Consider the following 23,744-nt stretch of genomic DNA (forward strand, 5'->3'; position numbering starts at 1 on the left):
TAAAAGCATCTCATTTCATCCTGATGTCCAGGCCTCAGGCAGTTATCAGAAGGGGTGAGGTAGGGTTGGCCTCCTAGATGATTGCTTGAATGTTAATGCATGTATTTCAGGAGAGGACGATATAGCTAAACAGTTTATTTGTTAAATCAGTTAATATTCAGTATACATCTCAGTACTATATTTGTTCTGAAAGGCTAAAAATACAGCAATAAATAATTAAATAACCACAACTTATTTTCCATAGTGTAGCTCACCAAATTGACCAAAGTAATGATAATGCACCATGACAGTTTATATATAACCATAACATCATAAATATAATAATACTAAATGTCATCATAGATAGAGATAAAGATTATAATATAATAGCTTCTAAAGCATTTTAAAGCGAGTAAAATGCCACACAAGGAAGTCTGTTAATACTTTTGTGAAAAATTGTTGACTCTTATTTTAGTATCATTGAGATACTATTATAGTTTGTTTTACTATTTTTAATTAGTTTTGATTTGTGTATTTTCTGTTTTTAAATATAAATGTCAAGTTTTAGTAATTTTGTTGTGTTTTTGTCATTTTTATTAGTGTATTTTTTTAAATGATTTTTTTATACATTTGTATTTCAGTTTTAGTGTCAGTGTTTAAGACAAGTTGTACATCAAGCTAAACTAAATGAAAATGATAAATGTTGCTTTTGCAACTACCTGAAATTAAAAAGTTTTTTTTCTTTCAGTAAATATTTATTTTTCTTTCATAAACAAGGGAATTTGTTTTTATGGGTTTAGTTTTAGTTACCTATAATTACCCTGATTGTTGAGTTTACTTTAAACTTTCCATTTGAACTGATTCTGCATCAGAGACAGTATTAAAATATCTTATCACTCTCATACCAACTCTCATCTCAAGTTGTGACACAACGAGCAAGTGCTGTCTTAGAAATGTAATGGCAAACATTTTTTTTGAAACATCACAAAAATGTTCTGTTTTTGTATAAATAACAAAATAGTATGAAATATTGTAAATGTTTAATATGTCATAAGTGTATGCCTTTATGGCCGTGCACAACATGCATCATTGTACTTTTTTTGTTTGTTTGTTTTTTCTTCACGAACACACCAAGTACACAATTATCTGAGCTGTTTGTCCCCATGCCAATTCAACAGTCTTCATATTGCCCTGTATTGCTCCATTGATACGTTTCCATATCTTTTCCTCTCCTTCTCATTCTTTCTCTCTTCCTGTCTATTTCTCGATGGTGCTGAGTGTGTTGTCATGGTGATACCCATCTGTCCACGGTGTGAGTGTGTGATGTCTTATTGATGAGACAGTGTGACTGTGTGCCAGAGACATCCATCCTGCCTGCTAAACAGCACACTCTCTCTCACACCCACACGCACACACACACACACACACACATACATACAAACATACATACATAGACACATACACTCACATACACATATTGTTTTTGCTAGTCATGCCGAACAACTCACATCTGTCACCTTTGCTGGATAGAGGGCATATACACACAAACACACATACATCCTTTTACACTGCTTGTTGTTAATATGCTGGACAGCTCACACATACGAGAGAGAGGGCGCATACATAGACACACAGATTGATTAATTTGAATGAAACATTTGGTGCTGTTCTTGGAAAGGTCTTCATTGTCACTCACGTTGGCTGCAGTGATGTGTATTGTCCTCTGGTGAGCTTCTGCTTATGTTCTACCTTGATATGCATTAGCCTTTTCATGGAGATGATTATTACCAGTCCCTCCATCAATTCACATCCTCTTGTTTGTTTGTTTTTTTGTGTTTTTGTGTGTCCCCATATACAGTGAAAGTCAGTTGACTTAATCTTGGTGTCGAACTTGTGAGCAGTCTCACTACTGTTCTTCGTGTTCCATTCACACTTGATGTGCAGTACTTTTGAAGTGGCATCCAGATTGTAGTTAACTTGAAATTATTGTTTAGTTTTCTTCTTCATGTTTCTTCATGTTTTCTTCTAGTTTTCTTGACCATAGTGCACACCCAGTCATGACTGACCCCTTGCCTTCTCTCCTCACAGTGCATCTATTGTCAGAGACGCTGCAGTGTGTGACGGCCACAGCCACAGGGATCCAGTACCAGCAGTCCTGGCTTTGCATCCTGTGAGTTACCTGGATCTGTTTTACCTGTAACTCTGAGCCTGGAGAGTTTCTAGAGCTGGGGTGTCTGAAGAAATGCCACAAGATAGGAACAATTATTTTTCCTAGGGCTGCCAATTTAACATTGTGTTATTAATTAAAGTATAAACACTACTGTTCGAAAGATTGAGGTTAGTAAGATTTTTTTTTTAAAGAAATCAATTATTTTATTCAGCAAGGATGCAACATTTATTTAAGAAAATAAATAAATAATATATCTACCAGAATAACTTTTTAAAGAGTGTAATAGTGGTAGATCCTCTTTGCATCAAGTATAAATAACAACAAATAGAATATTGTTTATTAAAGTGAAATTATTGATAGATGCTATTCACACACAGTGTAAATACTATAGAGGTAACGTGCTATTTGTGCTAAAGTTAAAAGACTTTGAGAGCCACCCTACTAGTATCCAGTGGCGGCTCCAAACAATTTTGATTGGGGGGGCAATGGGGGGTCCTGGTCATTTCAAGGGGGGTCTTATGAAAACCAACAAAAAATACAGTGGACACGGCTAATAACTGCATATTGCAGCTACTTAACAACAAAAACAACACAGCATATCAACTACTTTGTTTTTAATTAATTAATCAATTGCAGTTTGCAAACAATATGCTCGAACTTTAATTGCCATAGCCACACCCATGACAGAAAACATATTTACAAAATAGTATCCTCCTCATCCTCCAATTCCTCGGTGTCCTCTGTTTCCAGTCTTTACTAAGAAATCCTATGAACAATTATTTACAAAGTCTTCTGCAGGACAGTTCAAATATTTACAATAATATAATCAATTATGAAAGAAAATTAAGCTGTTACACTGAGATGGTTTAGGAAAACCATAAAGTGTTTTTGTACAGTCAATTAATTGTACAGGCAGCATTAAACCATCAAAGTTAAATGATTGTTTATAGCTTATGAATTTCCTAGCCTATATTTTCTTTAGCAGGGGGTTTCAAACTTTTTAATGGCAATGAGCCCTAAACAATACCCTTGTGAGATTCTTTATTTAGGCTTATAATATAATAAAATATATGCCTAATATAAAATAATATAATATAAAAAATGAATTGAAGTATTTGAAGTGATATAATATATCAGTTTAAATGCTTCAATTTGTTTTCATATTATATTATTATAATATGAAAACAAACTGAAGCATTTACTGTAAATAGCTAGATCTAATAGCTAAATATTTTCAAGAAAAGTGAATATGTGAACTCTTCTATAGTAGCCTAATCTAACCATGCCTGAAACTATTTAAATCTATGTAAACTAATGATGTATTTTGAGTTTGCACGCGGGTGGGTGTGTAATTACCGTTCTGTGTCCATCATCCGTTATTTCCACCACTTTAATCAAACCACTCTTCTTTAAAACATGATATTGTGATTTTATTTCACATGTCTTTGCGTTTCTCGTCGCCTCTCGTATTGAGATAGGCTATTTGGTCCGCACACACGACTCACTGCCAATCACACGCGCTCACATCATTCTCTTTCTTTGAAACCTGTTAACTGCACTCACCAGTTTGAGCACTGCAATTATTTCTCACATAGAATCAAATGGATTTCCCCACACATTTCGCGTCAGTCCTCTGCGTGGCATATTATTCTTTTCTGCGCGGCCGCGGCATCAGAAGTGCACGACCGCGCACAGCGCGCAGCTTAGAGGGAACGTGATTCTTATGTTTATATATTTTGTATGTCGAATAAATTATTAATTATTATTGTATGTTCTGCGTAGTTTGAAGATAAACATTTTTAAATATTTATCCCGGATATATATATTTTTTAATCAGGAAGGGGGTGGGGGGTCAAATGGGGGGTCAAAGCATTTTTTGGGAGGGTCTTGAGACCCCCCAAGACCCCCCCTGGCGCCGCCCCTGCTAGTATCGCTGAAATAGTTTAAAACTTTCTTGGTTGTAACACAGACACACACACACACACACAAAGTTCTTGACATGATCTTTTTTCGGATTTGGATGACGTGAAATCCTGTCTCTTCTGTCTCATAGCATTCCAGACATTTACATGTTTCTTTGTTGCAGCAATTCTCGCATGGGTGTTTATGAAATTCTTTTAAATAATTATTTATAACAATTCTAGTTGGCCAACTCTTGTTCTGAAGCAACTCTTGTAATTTGACAAGATGATGACTTTAGGATTCCCATCTATCAAAATCTGCTACCTGCTATTGAGTCATTTATCAAAATAAAATTATCCCCAACAAACCCTATCTAACAGACATCTGCAGGTCATGATTAGGTTCTGATGATTGATCTGCTTTGTTTCAGAGGTCTCAAGATCCCCCAACACCTTTTCTTTCTCAACGCTTTTGCTTAATAGCTGCCAGAACTTTTATCAACAGCCTCCATACTGTAGCAGTGTCAGGCAGCAGCCAACATCAGTGTGCAAACTAACAAGTGTTATTTTCTCTAACCACTCCCTGTCAAACTTAACCAGCTGCTTTATTTGCTAGTATAGATAGTGCTGTGCCACATTTAAAGTAAGTCATTTTCTTTTCTTTATATGCAAATAAGGTATTTTATTGAATTCTACTACTTTTACAACCTACTTAAAGCAAGTGGCAAACTTAATTTTATATAAAACAGATACTTATGCAGATTTTTTTGTAATAATGGCAGCAGTGATTCATTCAATTATGACAAAATTAAGGAGAACAGCATTTTAACCGGGCTCATATCCAAAAACATGGTGTAGTGAAGTGCACTTTGTGCATTTTAAAGAACATAATCAGATGACCCGTAAAAAGCACTTTGTACATTGTAGACATATTTTTCTTTCTCTACTTGTACTGGTTTTTGCATTGAAGCCTACTATTTTGTTCTACTCTATAATCTGATATTGGAGAGTGGCTAATATTGTCAATTCCTAGATGACTATTTACTTATTTACTCATTTGTCAGTTTAGGATAGATGGATGGATGGATACATAGATTTGTATTGTAATTAATTATTGATTATGATGAGCTGTCCGGGGGAGGGGTCAAGTCAAGTCTCATCCTTAAGCACTTCAATTATTGACAGCAAGCTAAATCTGTTTACTTTTAACACTCTAATTAGCTTTATTAATTCACATGAGATCATAAATCCAGAGATTGTAAATCAAAAGTCATCGAAGACTCTCTAGGGTCAGAACAAAGACTCACAGTAAGGTAAATACAATAAAAAGTCAAGTTCATCCATTTGCAATAACCCACACTAGCCTAGTGAACAGAAGATTTGTTTTTCTTTGAATTATGTGCAGACAATTTTATGGGCAAGAAAGGGAAACAAGTGGCAATGTTGGATGACCCACAGCAGCTCTATGGCCTCAAGGTTACCAAAGTCCTTACAGAATGGCACAACAGCTTTCGCATGTTTTAGTTGAGAGTTGAGACTATCACATTTTTCTTTTCTGACTTCTCTTTTGAGTTTTATGGCCACAAGCAGGTGTTATGAGTATTAGCTGGACCAATGAGACATATAGGGCCAGTTATTAATGTGTATTTTAAGTAAATTAGACGTGGAACAGTGTATTGTTACATTTTGTTCCTTAGGCCAGCTTTTATGGTAATATTTGACTTGATTTATTAAAGCATTGAGTGGTTTTATCTTTTCCCTTTTAATATAGTTGATTGTGTTGATATTAACCTCATAATAGGTGGCAGCAAGCCTAAAACAAAAGGTGTACACTTTTTAACTTTATAAGCCTGAAAGAGAACAGGAAGGGCCTTTTTCCCAACCGCCCCAGAACCAAACATTACTTTGACACCCCTGTTCAAGAGCTTTCTGTAATCCCATTAGACCTCAACCAATGGATTTGTTAATCTGTTTGCTGTACTCCTGTTACATATTGAATTAATCTGATACTGTGCCAGGTATATTAAAGCACTATGTAAATTGTAAAGAGGATTTATGATGATTTATGAACTCTTTGTGACAGCTGCAATGTGAAGACCCTGCAGAGGCGGCACGTGTGTATCTCACGCCTAGACCGTCCACAGAACTGGGGGGAAAACTGTGCAGAGGTCCGCTATGTTATCCTCATTCTGGCACCTTCAAAGATGGTAATATAATCACACATAAATGCACACACACATACTGAAAACAGTTTATTTGCACGTTATGGACATTCTTTTTTTCTTTTTCTTTTTTAAAAAAAGAAATAGCTTTGATTTCAAACTTCTTGTCTTTGCAAATCTGAGGTTTTTCAAACTGGGACCCAGGGAAACCCTAGCAGCGCCCTGGGGGTCAAACTTTATTTTTACTAAATGTATTTTACAAATTTAATATCTTTATTAAATCATTTTTGGTTACACTTAATTTTAAGGTGTCCTTGTTACGGTGGAATTATAAATGAAAGTATTGAGTAATATTTATGAACAACATGTATTTACATTAGGGTTATGGTTAGGGTTAATAATTTACTGTTGGTACATGGTACTATAGTAAGTGCATGTTACGTGTAACAAGGACACTAAAATAAAATGTTTTTTTTTAACACATTTACTGAAATTGATATTATCAATATTTCACTTTGCTTTGTAAGAACAGGTCATAAGATTATTCACAGTTTCTTTTGAATAATCATAAGATTATTCTACTGACAGTCCTATTTTTTAACAGTAATAATAATCAGAATATTTTTGTCAAAACAATCTTCATTTCTAAGTGTTAATTTCTCCATTATGATGTACATGTGTTATGTTCACAAATGTTGTATTTGTATTTCGTCTTTAATATATTGGAAAAAAAAGATACACTGTCAACTTAATCCGAAGTAAATATTTTTCCTGATAATATTTTAATTGTAAAAAAACACACAAAAAAAACACACAGTTTAAATGGGTATTTATACATTAAAAATATATAGTTTGTCTTCATATTTCAGGAAAGGTATCATATTTTTGGGGTCCTTGGCATCAAAAAGCAAGAGCAATTTGCTCTGTTTAAACTATTTGCTATTCATGAGAAACAGTTGAGATATTAACAAGATCTTATTCATGGCAGGTTCAGACACAATAATACGATCACGTTCAAGTCTTAAAGTCCTGGTCCTGCATTTTGTGTTCCCCTTGCAGTCTCCCTTTAAAGGCTTTGGGGCCCCTGGCTCCCTCCAAGACCATTTTGTGTATCTCTTTGTGTCTGTGTTTACATCATAAATCTGTGTGTTTGTGTGTATGTGTTTACATCTGTTTACATCTAATCACTCTCTCTCTTTCTTTCTCTCTTTCTCTTTCCCCTTGTGTTCTTGCATGCACTCATCTATTTCTGTTCTCTGTTGTTCACCAGGCAGTATAGCAAACTTTTTTGCTTTGTAATCCTGTGCTTTTCTCAAAAGCAATACAATTATATGCGCGCACACACACAAAAACGCATCTTCTCATTACATTAAAAGCTGGATTGTCATGCTGGCACATGTAGATGCATCCTCTTTTCTTGCCGTGTGTTTTAAAACAATAGACAACACAAATGTTATGTAACTTAAGTACCAAATGGACTCAATCCATATGATAAAGCAAAAATCATAAATCCAGAGAACTGGTCAAAAGTGCATGTACTCTCTTCTCTTGTATTAGCAGAGTAAAAACATTTAACTGGAAATAAAGTTGAGAATAAATCTAAAATTTAGACCATGTATTAGCAGCATTTAAGCGAATCAACAGCTTAACTGCAACTGCATTATTTTCTGCTCCAAAAAATTCTGGGTTACTACTTTGAAGACTTTATGCCAAAAAGGTTCTATATAAGCAGAAATGTCTCAATACTTTTATATTTAACGGGTCGTTTAATTTTTTTTCTGGTGATAAAATATGTTTATGAGCGGTTTCATTCATAAAATGTAATACAATTAAGAAAATTAATTAAAATAAAATTAATGAATTAAAACTAAATCCATAAAATAAGCCTTAACAGGAATCCCTAAAAGGTTCTATATAGAGTAGTGGCTAAAAATGATGCCTGACCTTGGAAAATTGAAAAATATTCACCCTTTATTCAAATATTATTATACATTTGTTTAAGATTTTGTATTTTTGGCTAGGCTGTCATACAAAGAAATTAAGAACAAAAACAAGAGAGAAACAATGAAATGTTAATAACTGATAATGTCAGTGCATGCTTTTTCCTGTGAGGTTTTTTTTCTGTGCAATTTTTTTTCATTGTAAAATAAAACCTGTAGCTGTAGTTTGCCTTTTTTGGCAAATAATTTTGTCATATAAATACCTTAACCAAGTTTAGTATTTTGTTTTTCCCTCGTGTTTAAAATATTTAAGAAATTAAAAATATTTTCCTCATATTTTGATATTTTTTTGTAATATTTATTTGTAAACTTTAAACATTAACATAAAGCTTCATACAATTAAAGTCATAACTTCCCCCCCCCCCCCCCCCCCCCCACTATAACCCTTTAAATACAAAATGTCATTATAACAATAACAATAATAGTTATATAATAATAAATATAATAAATATTTAATTAATTAATTAATAAAAATACAGAATTGGTAAATAAACTTTAAGACAAGATCATTTACAAATTAACATAATATCCTTCAAGGAAAAAATTATTAAAATAATTGTATTATTAAAAAATACATACATAGTAATACAAATCAAATCTTTGGCATATTCATGGACTGTACATATAATTTTTTTTACTATATTTTGATGGTTTCATCAAATTTGTAGGGTCATTAGAAACAAATATCCCCTTCGGACATCACTTTTGGCTACTACTGTATGAAGTGCCTGACAGGTTCTACTGAGAACCTTTTCTTCTAAAACTATGCCTACTGGACACGACAAAACGACTGTTGCAACTCCATTTGTTATTCATATAGCACGAAAGTAGCACGAAAGCTTGGAGTGCATCAGAAATTGAACAGGGGATCAGTTTAATGTCGCATTCAGTGTAGACAGCATCACTGATTATAACGGGTCCTATTCGCTCGTGGTGTAGATACAGTGTAAGAGTGTAACAACTATAAATGATTAATGAACACCAAATGTAACACATGTTTGATCTCTGTTTCTCAGAAAAGCACTAAGACGGCGATGGAGCTGGGCAGGACGTTCGCCAGCATGTTCTCAGACATCTCTTTCAGACAGAAGCTGCTAGAGAGTAAAACTCAAGAGGAGTTCAAAGAGGCGCTAGTCATCCAGAGGTACCACCTGACCGCTGCCAAGCGTAAAACCACAGCTGTGGAGGGCGAAGAGACAGACCCGCACAGTCAAAAACCACTGAAGGTGTGTGCACATCGCAGCGTGTGCGGCGATGCTTAAGGTTCAGTTGTAACGGTTTCAGTTTTAACGGTTGCCATTGTTTCCAATCTCTCTCTCCGGTCTTCGTCTATCGCTCTCTCTTTCTCCCTTCACCCTTTGCCCTTTGCTGTTTGACTTACACTCCAGTGATTAAGTTCTCCTGAGCATGTAACAGCTAATGAGAATTTATCTTGTTTGTTACTCTGGTTTGACGCACACACACAAAGTCTGATTCGGCATATGTGAGCATTAGACCACCCTGGCTGAGGTTAGCCGCCTGTAAAAGCCCTCTCTTTTCTTCTCTGTAAAGACAACAGCGGAGACCCAAATAGTTGTGTTTTTGTTTTGTTTTTTGCATTTTTCACTCCATCACACATCCGAGGAATGGTAACCAGGTGGAGAGGATCATTACTGTGTGTGTGTGTGTTTGTGTGTGTGTGTGTGTGTGTGTGCGTGCGTGTGTGTGTGTGTGTGTGTGTGTGTGTGTGTGTGTGTGTGTGTGTGTGTGTGTGTGTGTGTGTGTGTGTGTGTGTGTGTGTGTGTGTGTGATCACTTGTGTGTGTGCACACTAAAAGCTATCCATCTCTGGCAAATGCCCAGGAAAGGTCCCTTACTCTTTCTGTTTCAGGCACACGCTGTCATGATGAATGAGTGCGGCTCAGTAATGAACACTTAAAGCTGTGTGACTTATTTAAAGATATCCTGAGACAGGTTCTCTCTGACTGACAGAAAATGAGCTTGTCTGCCAATAAGAGGCTAATGTAGGTCATTAATGTGAGACGGACAAACTGCTCCATCGCCAAATCCTGACCCGTAAAGCCTATTCAAATTTGATTAATTCAACAAGACCGTTCATTTGTGACCTGGCACAAAGACACAAATACACATCAGTGCCTCCTACCTTGCCTTAATTGGTCTAAACAAAACAAATTCTATAGTATTTTACAATTTTTCTGTTTCTATTATACTATAAGGTTCAATTTGTTAATATTTGTTTATGAATTAGGTATCATAACCTATAAATTATTGGCAAATTTTATTCACTTTAATTTTTAAATGTATTAATACATTTTAAGTTGTATAAATTGTATTTTGAACAAACATGAATTAATAATAAACAATAGTTATACAGTACCGTTCAAATGTTTGGGGTCAGTATGATAAAAAATAAATAAAAAAAAGATTAATTTAGTTCTGCAAGGACACATTAAATTGATCAAAAGGGACAGTAAAGAAATGTATAATGCTATGAATGATTTCTGTTTTTAGATAAATGCTGTTCTTTTTTTAAATCCAATAAAATAGAAAACAATATAAATCTTTTAAAATATATAGAATTTTTTTATCACATAAATGCAGCCTTTGTATAAGAGACTTCTTTCAAAAACAGGAAAAAAATCTTACTGACCCCAAACTTTTAAACAATAGGATAAATTAACATTTATATGTATTGACTGAATATTTATGATTTTAAGCTGTAAAAAATGTTGTTGTTTTTTAGTTCATGATAACTAATGCATTAAGTGATGTGAACAAAGTTATTGTGAAGTGAAAAAAACATCAAGTTGGATATTGATTCAGTATCTGCTCTGACAGATTCAAAGTAATTTGTTAAAAAGATTCAAACAGATTTTTTTTTTTTTTTTGTGGACCAATTCATTAGAAGAACTGGGTTACAAAAGTTGTCCGTTTGCGAACAGAAACAAGCCAGTCTAATTCAGGTCTCTGAAATGCACATGTGCCAGATGCTACATTTCTGATGCTACATTAATGGATATTTAGAGTAATGTAACTGGTTTCTTGACTGTGCTTTGCTGATGTAATTGTAATGCGTTTGCGTTGTACTAATGCTGTTCTAACACTGGGCTGTCTCTCTCTCTAGTCTGCAGAATCTGTGTTCTCTCATCTTGTGTCTCTCTCTCTGCTGTGCAGGGGGCCCTGTGTGAGTGCGATTACACTGAGCTTCTGTGTGTGTTTGTTTGTGAGGATTTAAGTAGGAGAGTGTGTGTTTGTCTGCTTTAACACAGTATCTCTTCCCTTGCAGTGTAAAGCATTGTGTGTATTTGCTTCTGTGTGTGTATTTGCTGTGATTCAGCAGGATTTGATGTGTATGATGTTTAATTGGTGTGTGTACGTGCTTTAATCTTGTGCCTCTCCTGCTGCAATGTATTTAAATGTTTTCACGTTTATATATGTAGTTATATGTAGCCTATGTGTGTCTGTTTCTGTGTGTGAGAGAGTAATCATCACTCTTTTTCTCTCTCTCTCTCTCTGTATCTGTGTAGTGTAGAGATTTTTTCAGAGTGGGCAGAGGAATCTATGAGGATCTGTGTCGCCGACTGCCTCTCTACCCGTCTGACTTCACTGATGGTGTGTCAAGCATAAACTTACAAATAAAAGTATTTTAAAATGAAAGAATCTATAATCTAATTTAGCATTTTTAAAGTTTTCAAAAGTATGTAGGCTCTTCTAGATGTCTTATTAATGTCCTTAGCTAAATTCGAAGGTGTGACAGTAGTTCAGCTAATTTCAGAAGAGCTTGTCCACTAACAAGCAGGAACAGGACGTACAAAATGCATGACAAAATGCTACATTGCTGGGTTTTGTCACATTATATTACACACAAAGATATATATACAGTACAGCCGAGCAATCTGAGGAAATCAAACATGCTCTCCTAAACTATCCTCTCTATTTCTCTTATTGCATTGAGAAGTCTTATTCATTTTAATGAATCAGTTCAGTTATATATTATTTTATATAAATTAGAACATTTTTAGTTATAGTTTTATACATTTGTATAAACCACACTAATAGTTTTATTCTGGAAGCATGCATTAAATTGATCAAAGAGACATTAAAAAGATTTATAATGTTACAAAAGATTTCCATTTCAAATAAATGCTGTTCTTTTGAATTTTCTATTCATTGAAGAATCCTAAAAAGTATCACAGTTTCCACAAAAATATTACGCAGCACAACCGTTTTCAACATTGATAATAATAAGAAATGTTTCTTGAGCAGAAAATCAGCATATTCAAATGATTTCTGAAGGATCATGTGACACTGAAGACTGGAGTAATGATGCTGAAAATTCAGCTTTGCCATCACAGGAATAAATTACATTTGAAAATATATTCAAACAGTTATTTTAAATTGTAATAATGTTTCACAATATTACTGTTTTTACTGTATTTTTGATCATACAAATGTAACTTTGGTGAGCATAAGACACTATTTCAAAACCATCAAAAAATCTTACCGACCCCAAGCTTTTGAATGGTAGTGTATATGTACTGTCTCTGTTCATGCTTTCACTCTGATGGAGATTGTTTATTGTTTTGTGTCAGGTGAATATAGCTCTAATGATATTTATTTTATATGTGATAGCTATAAATAGATAAAATACAGATTTATTATAGTATATGTGTTATTTGAAAATATTTGTGTTATTTTGAGCCGATATTTGAGCTTCAATGAAATCTCTGCAATACAAAATCGGCAAATGCTGCTACAGGTCTTCCTTCATAATTTATCATTTATTTAAAGTCAGAAATAACTGAATAAAACTGAATGAAAATTATCAAACTACGCTAACTATGTTAAATGACATGCCATTAAACATATTAATCTCACAAGTTAACTTTGACAGCAGTAATATATTTTATATTATGTATTTATTTTATTTTATATAAATGTGTGTGTTTCAGGTTTAGTGGGTAATAACAAAGCCCTGGTCAAGTTCATGACGACGTCCATCTTTCTCTACATTGCTGTGCTGCTTCCTGCCATTGCTTTTGGCTCACTCAACGACGAGAGCACTCGGGGCGAGATTGGTGATCTCTCTCTCTCTCTCTCTCTCTCACACACACACACACACACACACACACACGCACACAGATAGACAGACTGATTTGTTCTCTCTGTTGATTAGATGTTCAGAAGACGATCATCGGGCAGAGTATAGGTGGAATCATCTACTCATTGTGTGCTGGCTCTCCTCTCGTCATTCCACTGACCACAGCGCCCATCGCTATTTTCATCAGCGGTATGTACATACATGCCTTCACAATCACATGCAACAATAGATGCACGTTCACATACACGCTTACCTTTTTCGTTGCGGTCTGGTCTTGAGCTTAGTTTTTTTTACAGAATATTTAGATGAGCACTCTGTTTGTTGAATACTTTGATGTTGACTGTTTAGAGAGCTCTGCTAACCTCAGGATAAGGTGGAACAAGACTCTTAATCTCACAAACTGCAGGATGGGAGTCTGATATGGCCGCCATTTGTTTGGGCAAACTTTGATGTTTGCCCTGGCTGAGAGGAGATTTCCTTCTAAAGCTCATTCCTGCGGCTGCAATCGCACACTGTCACCAGCGGGAGAGTTGCCCTGAAAAATGGTTTTGCTGTAGTACAACGAAATTCTGTTTGGATAAAAATGTGCAGATGAGGACAGAACTGCCACATTCATCTATGATAATGATCCTTCCCAATCAAAGATCTTGTCTTGTGGTTTCTCATGGGAATAACAGCAGGAATTCTTTAAATCTTTATTGAAATGTTTGGGAGCAGTTTTTTAAACATCAAACGATCAACATTTACTGTGAGTTATAATCCCTTGTCATGAGATTTGAGTTGATTGTGTTCTTTTCGCACCCTTAGTTGTGATTCTGTTTGTGTGGAGGACTCTTAATGACAGTAACGTTGTGTCATTTACTGTAAAAAAAAATCCTGCCCAGAAAACAAACAACAACAAAATAAAAAAATAAAAAAAAACCTCAAAAGCTTACAATTACAAAAGTGCCCCTTTTTTTAGTGCCCTACGCAGACCACATAATCTGCGTATATGGAACAGTGACACTGGAATCGTTGTAGAAAAAGCTTTACATGAAGCTTTAACTGAAATGAAAACAACAACAACAACAAATCCAGAAGCTTTTTTCAACCACAGAATAAAAATAAGTATAAAAGGTAATTGTGACTTTTTATCTCACAATTCTGACTTTTTTTCTTGCAATTGCGAGATATAAACTAGGAATTGAGAGGATAAAAAGTCAGAATTGTGAGATAAAAAGTCACAATTATCTTTTTTCTATTCCATGACAGAAATAAGCTTTCATGGGTTCTACATGTGTAAGGGTGAAAAATTTGGTTTTGGCCAGAGAATTAATTATTTGGCCAATTGTGTGATAGGTATGTTGCTGTGTTAAGAGTTTTGAAAAAGTACTTGTAAACGCTTGTTAGCAATTGTGAAAAACTGTAAAAGGTAAAACCTTCAAATGTAAAGTGTCAGTGAATTCTGTGAATGTTTACGGCTTTTCACTAAAAAAAAAAAAAAAAAAGATTTGTTCTTTTTTTATATGTATATCTTTGTTTCTTTTACTTATAAAAATGTTTAAAAATATTTTACTGTAAAATTTCTTGAAATGTAAGGTTAGATCTATTACAGTCTCCCCGTGTATATAGTAAAGGAACTTACTGTTAACCAATTAACAGTTTTTTACAGTATAATCTTTAACAGTTAAAATCACTATAATTTTCTCCAATGCTTCTGTGTGTTTGTCTCTCTATGGCTGCAGTGATTAGGGGGGTCTGTGATGATTATGAGCTGGACTTTGCAGCATTTTATGCATGTATCGGCCTGTGGAACAGCCTCTTCCTCATCATGGGAGGAATCTTCAACCTCAGTCTGCTTGTTAAGCTTTTCAAAAGGTCAGACACACACCTACAAATATACATACTCACGCAGATGCCACTGCTTGAAGACTGAAATGTTTTTGTTGATGTTTTTGACCCACAGGTCGATAGAGGAGGTGATAGCTTTGTTCATTTCCATTGCTTTTGTAGCAGACGCAGTTAAGGGCACTGTCAAGAGTGAGTGCTATACATACACACACACACACACACACACACACACACACACATATATACACAGCCAAACCTTTTGAAATCATCTGGATTTCTGTGTGAATGATTCTTAGATTACAGTCTGATCTTCATAAGAAATAGAGAGAAACTGGGGCTAGTTGTCACACTGTAAAATAAAGACATTTAACATTTTACACTGTTACTGGCCAGGAAAAAATTATACAGTTCATTTAACATACATATAATACTGTTTAGTGATAATGAGAATATGCTGTCACACTACAGAATCGGTTTCATTAGTTTCACAGTTAATTTATACTAAAATATTATTACTTGATGACAGATTGCTCAGAATGCCAGACTTCTCCAAACATTCAAGTTGACTGCAAGTTAACTGCAACATCGACTGCAAGTTCTCATTCAGATCTGCCTTCATCCAATCAACAACTAATTGATAGAACTAGGTTCTATCAAAAAAAGTAAAAAAGATCTGCCGCTGCTTCCATTCCATTCCATATAGAAAAATAAAAATAAAATTTAATCATACTCTACAAAAAATGCTATAGTCCACAACATATCTGTATTCTAGTATATGTAATTTTCGACTGGCCTTAAACACACACAGACAAACCATTTTGCAGTTCCATGTCTTTATTGAACAAACGTGTTAAACAATCAAGATAACCTCTACTATAATGACCTCTTGAAAAGAAGGTAATTGGACTCAGCTGTGGCTTTGACCTGCTATGCTCAATGGAAAGCACCATGTTACTTGTTTCTTCCCAAACAATTGTGCTCAAGTGAAATTTAGTCTGATCAAAAGAGACTTCAGAAAACCTCATAAGAACTCATAAAACTCAAGGTTTGCAGGGGATTTGGAAGATTTATGCCTACAGTCAGGCAGATCAGCACCATCAGTTCAGAACCATTGCTGCTCTTCCTAGTAGATAAAGCCAGTCTAATGTGTGCTGAAACAGCTTCAATAAATGCAAAACAAAGGTCATTTGCCTGTAAAAAATAAGCATAACCTAGGAACTGCTGGATTACAAATACCAGTTTCAAAAGGACCTTTAAAGAGTTGACACTGAACCAGATATGGTTACTTTAAAAATATGTACAAATGACTTATTACTTAACAATTTAATCAGTAATGCACCACAAATACCAAAGAATTAAAGTTTCGTAATGTGATTACTTTTGAATTAAAGTGCCCCTATTATGCTTTTCAGAATATTACCTTTCATGCAGTGTGTAATATAACTGTTTGTGAATGTCTGCAAATTTTTAAAGTGCGCGACTAATACAATTATTGTCACCTAAAAGAAAAATAATTATTCTGAACTGCTGAAACGAGTCGTCAGCAATTCCAGTCTCACTTCCTGTTATTTCTCTATGTGACAATGTAACAAATTTGCATAATGCCAGCCTGTGGTCTTCATTGGCTGCTCGTGAACAATGTCTACTTTGACCCGCCCTCAAACACTGTAGTTGTAGCTGAGGCCTGGAAGAGTTTAGTTCATGTTGTCGACATGTCGAGAAGATGCTGTTTTCTGAGCTGCGAATCCACTTTGCATTCACTTTAAAAGGATGAGGACTCGCACTGGAATTGATACGGAAAAACCGATGCCATCATTCGTATCACTGTGTATCAAGTGCTGAGAAAGCCTCCGGATCTGAAATTCAGATATGATAATAGGCGTTTAGTTTTCAACACATGCACAAGTGTATGACCAATCACAACATACTGGGCCGTCTGACCAATCAGAGCAGAGAATGCTAGCGGTAAGGGGGGGTTTAGAGAGACTGAGATAACTTGCTTAAAACAAAACGTACTTGTCTTACCAGGAATATAAAAAAAAATAAACAATAAAACAAGCATAAAGTATTAAATTAAATTAAACTAAACAATTAAAAGTATTCCTAGGTCATCAAAATACAAAATAATTATTTACATATTTTTTCAACTTAATGAATTGGCTTGTCAACTGTATTAAGTTTGACGCAAGACCAGTGTTGAATTTTGAGAGAAGTGTCATTTGCACATGTGATAGTTGAAGCAAGATCAGACATGACAAAAAACCTGGAACAAAAAAAAACAGCTAAGACACTATTCAGTTTCAATGTGAGTTTTTAAAAATGCTTGAAATAAATGTTAAGAGCACAAAATTCCTAATACCATTGCCAGAACCTCACTGCAACTGTGAAGGATTGTGGGCCGAGTATAATGATGTGGGGCTGTTTTGCTGCCTCAGGGTTCGGACGACTTGGAGTCACTGAGGAACCAAAAAATTCCAAGTTATATCAGAAGCAGAATGTCAGAGCGTCTGTTTGTGATCTAAAACTCAAAAGAAGTTGGGTCATGCAACATGACAATGATCCGAAACACAGGAGTCAATCAACAACAGAACGCTTCAAACAAAAGAAATTCAGCACTTCACAATGGCCCAATTAGAGGCCTGACCCCACTTCCTTTGAAATGTTCTGCTGTGATGTGAAACAGGCCGTTCAAGAAAGACATCCCAAAAATGTGCATGTGTTAATGCGCATGTGTTATCAGCAGAAAGCATTGGTTGATGTTATTGGCAGTAAACAAGATTCCACAAAAATTCCATCAGTAATTGTGATTGTTTAAACCAATTATTCAATAAAGATGTGGCGCTGGAGAAATGTTACGTTTTGGAAGGTGTTCAAAACGTTTACACAATACATACACCAAACTTAAAAGATGATTTTAGACTGACATATATTGTACTTTTTAGGCAGTCTTGCCAGTACAATAGTACCCTTTTATCTTAATTTTTTTTTATAGTTTACATGTTTGAATAGTTTCAAAATTAATATGTTTTAATAATTAAAATGATTAATAATTAGAATTTTATGCATTTGAACATTTATGGAAGTATTTGTAGTAGAGTGAAAGTATTTTTTAGTAGTTTGGCATCTGTATCACTTGTTTGACTTGAGAGAGGTGTCATAAGTGATGGCTTATTGTTTAAACCAATTGTTTAATAAATATGTGGCACAGTAAAAATGTTACACTGAGAAAGTCGTTCATTTTGACGATTCAAAAACATTCACTCAATGCATACAGTTAGCGTTAATTTTAAACCTACATATACTGTACACTGTACATTCATTTTGACCTATTCTTACAGTATATAAATAGTAATACCTTATCTTGGTATCTCCTTTACAGTCTTTCAAGAGTACTATCATGCTCCCACTTTGGCCAATGGGAGTGCGGCAGAGCTGAATCGCATCAGTGGAAGTGTACATATTGGGGAATTGAACCTGACTGAGGCAGGGTCTGTGTCCCTCCCAGAATCCTTCATTCTGTGCACACGGGCACGACCGCTACTCTGTCTCCTCCTCATGATGGGCACACTGTGGGTGGGATACACACTGTACCAGTTCAGGAGGAGGTGAGGATCTCTTCTTGTCTCTAACACACACACACACCTGCGTACACACTGAGTATTTTAAAGAGTGACTGTTTTGACACCCCCATCTTTCCATTTATTCCTGGCAGTCCGTTTCTGCATGTGAAGATGAGAGAGATTCTGTCCGACTGTGCTCTGCCTATCTCAGTGCTTGTCTTCTCTTATGTGGGATCATACGTTTTCAACGACATTGCCTGTGAGTCATGTGACACTATTTGTCTTCATGTTGCACACACATTGACACTAAGGTACACATTTGTTCAAGACAGTTTTTTAAATAACAGGAAAAGTTTTTGTTCTACATTGTTTAATTTCACCAGAATACTAAACTGATCTTTTTTTCTGGATTTGGCAAGCAATATGGGTTTGATTTTGCTATTGTTATTTTTTATTTGCAATTAAACATTTTTATTATTTTATTTTATTCTCATTTCCCTAATATTTATTATAATATTTGTCATTATCTTTTTTTTAATTTGACATTAAACATTATTCTTTATTTTATTTATTTATATTTATATTTTTTATATTATTTCACATTTCACAGTTTTTGCTATTATTATTTTTTTATTTGACAAAACCTTATGATTTATATGATTTATTTTTGTATTCATTATATTATTTCACATTTAATCATTGTTTATCATCCATGTTTTTGCTATTATTATTATTATTATTATATATAAATAATATTATATGCATTACATTATTTCACTAATAGTCAATATTAGTGTTTTTGTTTTGATCATGATAATAGTATTTAATATAAGGTAAAGTAAGTGAGCTTATTCATGGTATAATTTAAGCAGAGAAAAAACAAAACATTCATAATGATAAAACTGCTTTATTATGTAAATGTCTTTAATCATATTGAGAGATTATCTTCGACATGTCAAAATGCAGCAATTTTAAATGAGATGCAAATAGCAGAGAAGATTCAGTACTGAGAATCAGTTAAAATTTTGGCTCAGTTTTTCAAGCCAGGAAAGCTTGCCAAAACGTATGGCCTTACCAACACTTAGAGACACACACACACACACACACACACACACACACACACACACACACACACACACACACACACACACACACACACACACACACACACACACACACACTGCCTGTACGCTTCCTCCCTCTCTACAGCCAGCACATTACAGCAAAGCCACTCCACTCCGACTATCACTACATTATTCCTCCAACTCCTCTGTCATCTGTTTGGTGTGGGAGTTTATAACTTGGTTATCAGAGTGAGATTTTACTTCTTACCTCAGGCTCTTTAAACATTCACTCAGCGTTCCAATGCTGCAGTCAAGAGGCTCATATTGAAAATTAGATCAAAGCAGAAACTGCAGGCAAATGGCCAAACAATCCAAAACATATATATGTACAGTATGAAAGCTTGTTTCTCCACAAAATAAAAAATGAAAAAGGTAATTGCGACTTTTTATCTCACAATTCAGACTTTTTTTCTCTCAGAATTGCTTGATATAAACTTGCAATTGTGAGTTATAAAGTCAGAATTGCGAGATATAAACTCACAATTCCGAGAAAAAAAAGTCAGTCAAATTCCTCAGAATTGGACTTATAACTCGAGTTGCGAGAAACTCTCTTGAGTTCCCAAATTGATTTGTATTTTATCCCAGATTGTGCTTGTGGACAAAATAATCACCTGGTAGCAATTTTAAACAATAAAGCCACAAACTAAATAAAGCAAGGTACACTGCTTACACATACCTACCTTCCTATGAACATATTCAGTGTTACTATAATTTTGTTGTCCTGTAAAAGTCAGAGATTCTAATCATGCTACTGTTAACGTTCCTATAAAAATAATGTTCCTATCATAATGTTCCTATCTTGTGCTAAACTTAGGATTTTAATTAAATGTGGTCAGTTTTTAACCTAAACCAATATTCCAACAACAAATTACGCTACCTGAAATGTATACAATGCTATCGTGCTTTGGTTAACTTGGGTTGTGCCCTTATTTTGTTGCAGTTTGTTCTGTGGCCATTTTTCACACATTCATTTTTTGAATGCAAATGAGCAAAATCAGAGGCGACTATTTAACAATTACTGTAGATGTAATCACACTATCCTGGAAGGTCTGGTTTTTGCTGGATGGTCTGTTATGGTGTGTGAGCTGAGGTTCACTGTGTTATGTGTGCTCTCTTCCAGTGCCAGTGTTTAACTTCCATGAAGGTCCAATGTTTCAAATAGCCCCACTGGATAAGCTGTCTGGAGCAAGTGTTCTGAGTGCAATGGGTTTGGGCTTCCTCCTGTTTATCCTCATCTTCATCGACCAGAACATTGTAGTTTCTCTCACAAATGCACCCGAAAACAGGTTCATGTCTTTTGAAATTAGTTTATTTTTGAAACATCTCACCACTCTTAAGTGGCTTCATCACAATGATTATTAAAATGAACCAAACATTAACCTAACCAGGCACAATGTGATAAAGTGACAAGCGACCTCTTTCATGTGTAGGAGTATTGAGCACTGGCAGTGATTTGTAGCGTCAAAGCGTCCTACAGCCATTTATTTTCAAAGAGCAGCAGCAACCATCTTTATGCAAATTATCATTAATTTAGCCTTGGAAAACTTAAAACGGAAGGTGTTTCATTTGAACCTCTTTGATCGTGTCATCGTATCCTTTACAAAATCTTAATTAAGAAATATTTTTACAATTTAAAATAAATGCTCACTATTTTAATACATTTTCAAATGTAATTTATTCCTGTGATGGCAAAGCAGAATTTCTGCAATGTTGAAAGCTGTTATGCTTCTAAATATTTTTGTGACGCATTTTATTCAGGATTCGTTGATGAATAGAAAGTAGCATTTATTCGAAATCGTTTGTAACATTATACATGTCTTTACTCTCACTTTTGATCAATTTAATGCATCCTTGATGATTAAACGTATTAATTTCTTTCAAAAAAACATACTGACCCCAAACTTTTAATTGGTAATTTATGTTATTTAAATGACACCCAGCATGCACCTAACTGCATATTAAACATCAAATATATTATGATTGGTCGCTGGAAACTTGTCACTTTGCACCTGGATAGGACACTGGGTCAGATTATGCTGTCGTGACTGTGTGTGTGTGTGTGTGTGTGTGCCACAGGTTACTGAAGGGCACGGCGTATCACTGGGACCTGACTCTGTCTGGCTTGATTAATATTTTGATGTCTGTGCTGGGCTTGCCGTGGATGCATGCTGCGTTCCCGCACTCTACTCTACACGTCAGACAGCTGGCCATCGTGGAGGAAAGGGTGGAAGGAGGACACCTTTATGAGACGTGAGCACACACCACATCGACGAGCCACACGCTCACAAGCAATTACAATCGCAATCAATCTGTGAAGCACAAACGTCATTATAGCAGTTATTGGCACAGTGTGCTTGGTTTTAAATGACGCCTTTGTGTGTGTTTGTCTGTGTGTACATGTCTGTGTGTGTAGTATAGTGAGTGTGAAGGAGACGCGAGTGACCTCGCTCGTGGCTAACATCCTGATAGGTGTGAGCTTGTTTCTGCTGCCGGTGCCCCTGCAGTGGATTCCTAAGCCTGTGCTTTATGGGCTCTTCCTCTACATCGCTCTCACCTCCATTGACGGCAATCAAATGTGCGACCGCATGGCTCTGCTACTCAAAGAACAAGTGAGTGTGTGCGTGTGTGTCTTTGATGAAAACAAAGGCAAATAAAAGTCATAGGTGTTGTACAAGTAAGAACACAGAAGAGAGCGGTGCATCCGCTGTGCAAATAAAGCAACAGAGCGCCCTCTACTTGTCATGGTCAGAAATGACTTGGTCTCCATTGATGCATTTTGTGGCTATTAGTTTAGCACCTGGTCGTTTTGTTCATTTTTACTGAGCCAATCGTAAATGGTGGCTTTAAATCTGTCTAAATGCTAGGGATGGGCAAAATGTTTCATAATCAAATAGTTGGTGGGTCATCAAAATCAAAAGATACAATACAGATTGGCACAAAACCACTTATTCACATCCTGCAAGCAGAATGTTTCAGTGTAACCTGAGTTCTTGGGCTCCGGTTGTTTGTTAAAACTATTTTTATTAATTATTAATCAACTATTAAGTTAATGTAAGTTTAAGCACAACACTATATAATTAACTTGTTGACCTCACTAACCGACTAGGTGATTGTTGGACAATAAGTCAACCATCCTGGCACATCCCTAGTAAATGGTGGTTCTTATGTCTTGGGTGAACACCAAGGCTGAATTTATTTGATCAAAAATACAGTAAAAAACATTGTGAAATATTATTACAGTTTAAAATAACTACTTTCTCTTTGAATATCTTTTAAACTGTTAATTACTCCTGTGATGTCAAAACTGAATTTTCAGTGTCTCATGATCCTTCAGAAATCATTCTAATATGCTGATTTCCTCCTTAAGAAACATTTATTCTTATTCTTCTTATGTTGAAATCAGTTGTGCTGCTTTATGTTTTTGTGGAAGCCATGCAAAAAATTTGCTGCTCGACAGTGCGCGAGATAGACCGAGTGTGTCCGAGAGCGCGCTCGACAGTGCGCGAGATAGACCGAGTGTGTCTGAGAGCGCGCAAGATAGACCGAGTGTGTCCAAGAGCGCGCTCGACAGTGCGCGAGATAGACCGAGTGTGTCTGAGAGCGCGCGAGATAGACAGAGTGTGTCCAAGAGCGCGCTCGACAGTGCGCGAGATAGACCGAGTGTGTCTGAGAGCGCGCGAGATAGGCCGAGTGTGTCCGAGAGCGCGCTCGACAGTGCGCGATATATACAGAGTGTCCGAGAGCGCGCTCGACAGTGCGCGAGATAGACCTTGTGTCCGAGAGCGCGCTCGACAGTGCGCGATATATACCGAGTGTCCGAGAGCGCGCTCGACAGTGCGCGAGATAGACCGTGTGGCCGAGAGCGCGCTCGACAGTGCGCGAGATAGACCGAGTGTGTCCGAGAGCGCGCTCGAGTCG

The 23,744-nt window shown here is 35.6% G+C and overlaps 1 protein-coding gene across 8 annotated transcripts in view; it reads left to right on the forward strand.

The window, feature by feature from the left end:
• Positions 1-23,744, forward strand: part of slc4a11 (solute carrier family 4 member 11) — a 73,496-nt gene that overhangs the window by 46,496 nt on the left and 3,256 nt on the right. For 6 of the 8 annotated variants that reach the window (XM_056248012.1, XM_056248009.1, XM_056248011.1 and 3 more), the window contains 14 exons: positions 2,068-2,149; positions 6,134-6,257; positions 9,229-9,438; positions 11,336-11,395; positions 11,739-11,823; positions 13,164-13,289; positions 13,388-13,501; positions 15,037-15,169; positions 15,258-15,331; positions 18,522-18,747; positions 18,855-18,961; positions 20,947-21,112; positions 21,903-22,076; positions 22,240-22,435. In XM_056248012.1, coding sequence (XP_056103987.1) covers positions 2,068-2,149; positions 6,134-6,257; positions 9,229-9,438; positions 11,336-11,395; positions 11,739-11,823; positions 13,164-13,289; positions 13,388-13,501; positions 15,037-15,169; positions 15,258-15,331; positions 18,522-18,747; positions 18,855-18,961; positions 20,947-21,112; positions 21,903-22,076; positions 22,240-22,435 — 1,877 coding nt within the window. The remainder of the gene's footprint in view (positions 1-2,067; positions 2,150-6,133; positions 6,258-9,228; positions 9,439-11,335; positions 11,396-11,738; positions 11,824-13,163; positions 13,290-13,387; positions 13,502-15,036; positions 15,170-15,257; positions 15,332-18,521; positions 18,748-18,854; positions 18,962-20,946; positions 21,113-21,902; positions 22,077-22,239; positions 22,436-23,744) is intronic. The other 2 variants (XM_056248013.1, XM_056248014.1) reach the window with 1 other exon arrangement.

The sequence above is a fragment of the Rhinichthys klamathensis genome, unplaced genomic scaffold (genome assembly GCF_029890125.1).
Source record: "Rhinichthys klamathensis goyatoka isolate OS25496 unplaced genomic scaffold, OSU_Roscu_1.1 h1tg000053l_1, whole genome shotgun sequence".
Taxonomy (NCBI): Eukaryota; Metazoa; Chordata; class Actinopteri; order Cypriniformes; family Leuciscidae; genus Rhinichthys; species Rhinichthys klamathensis.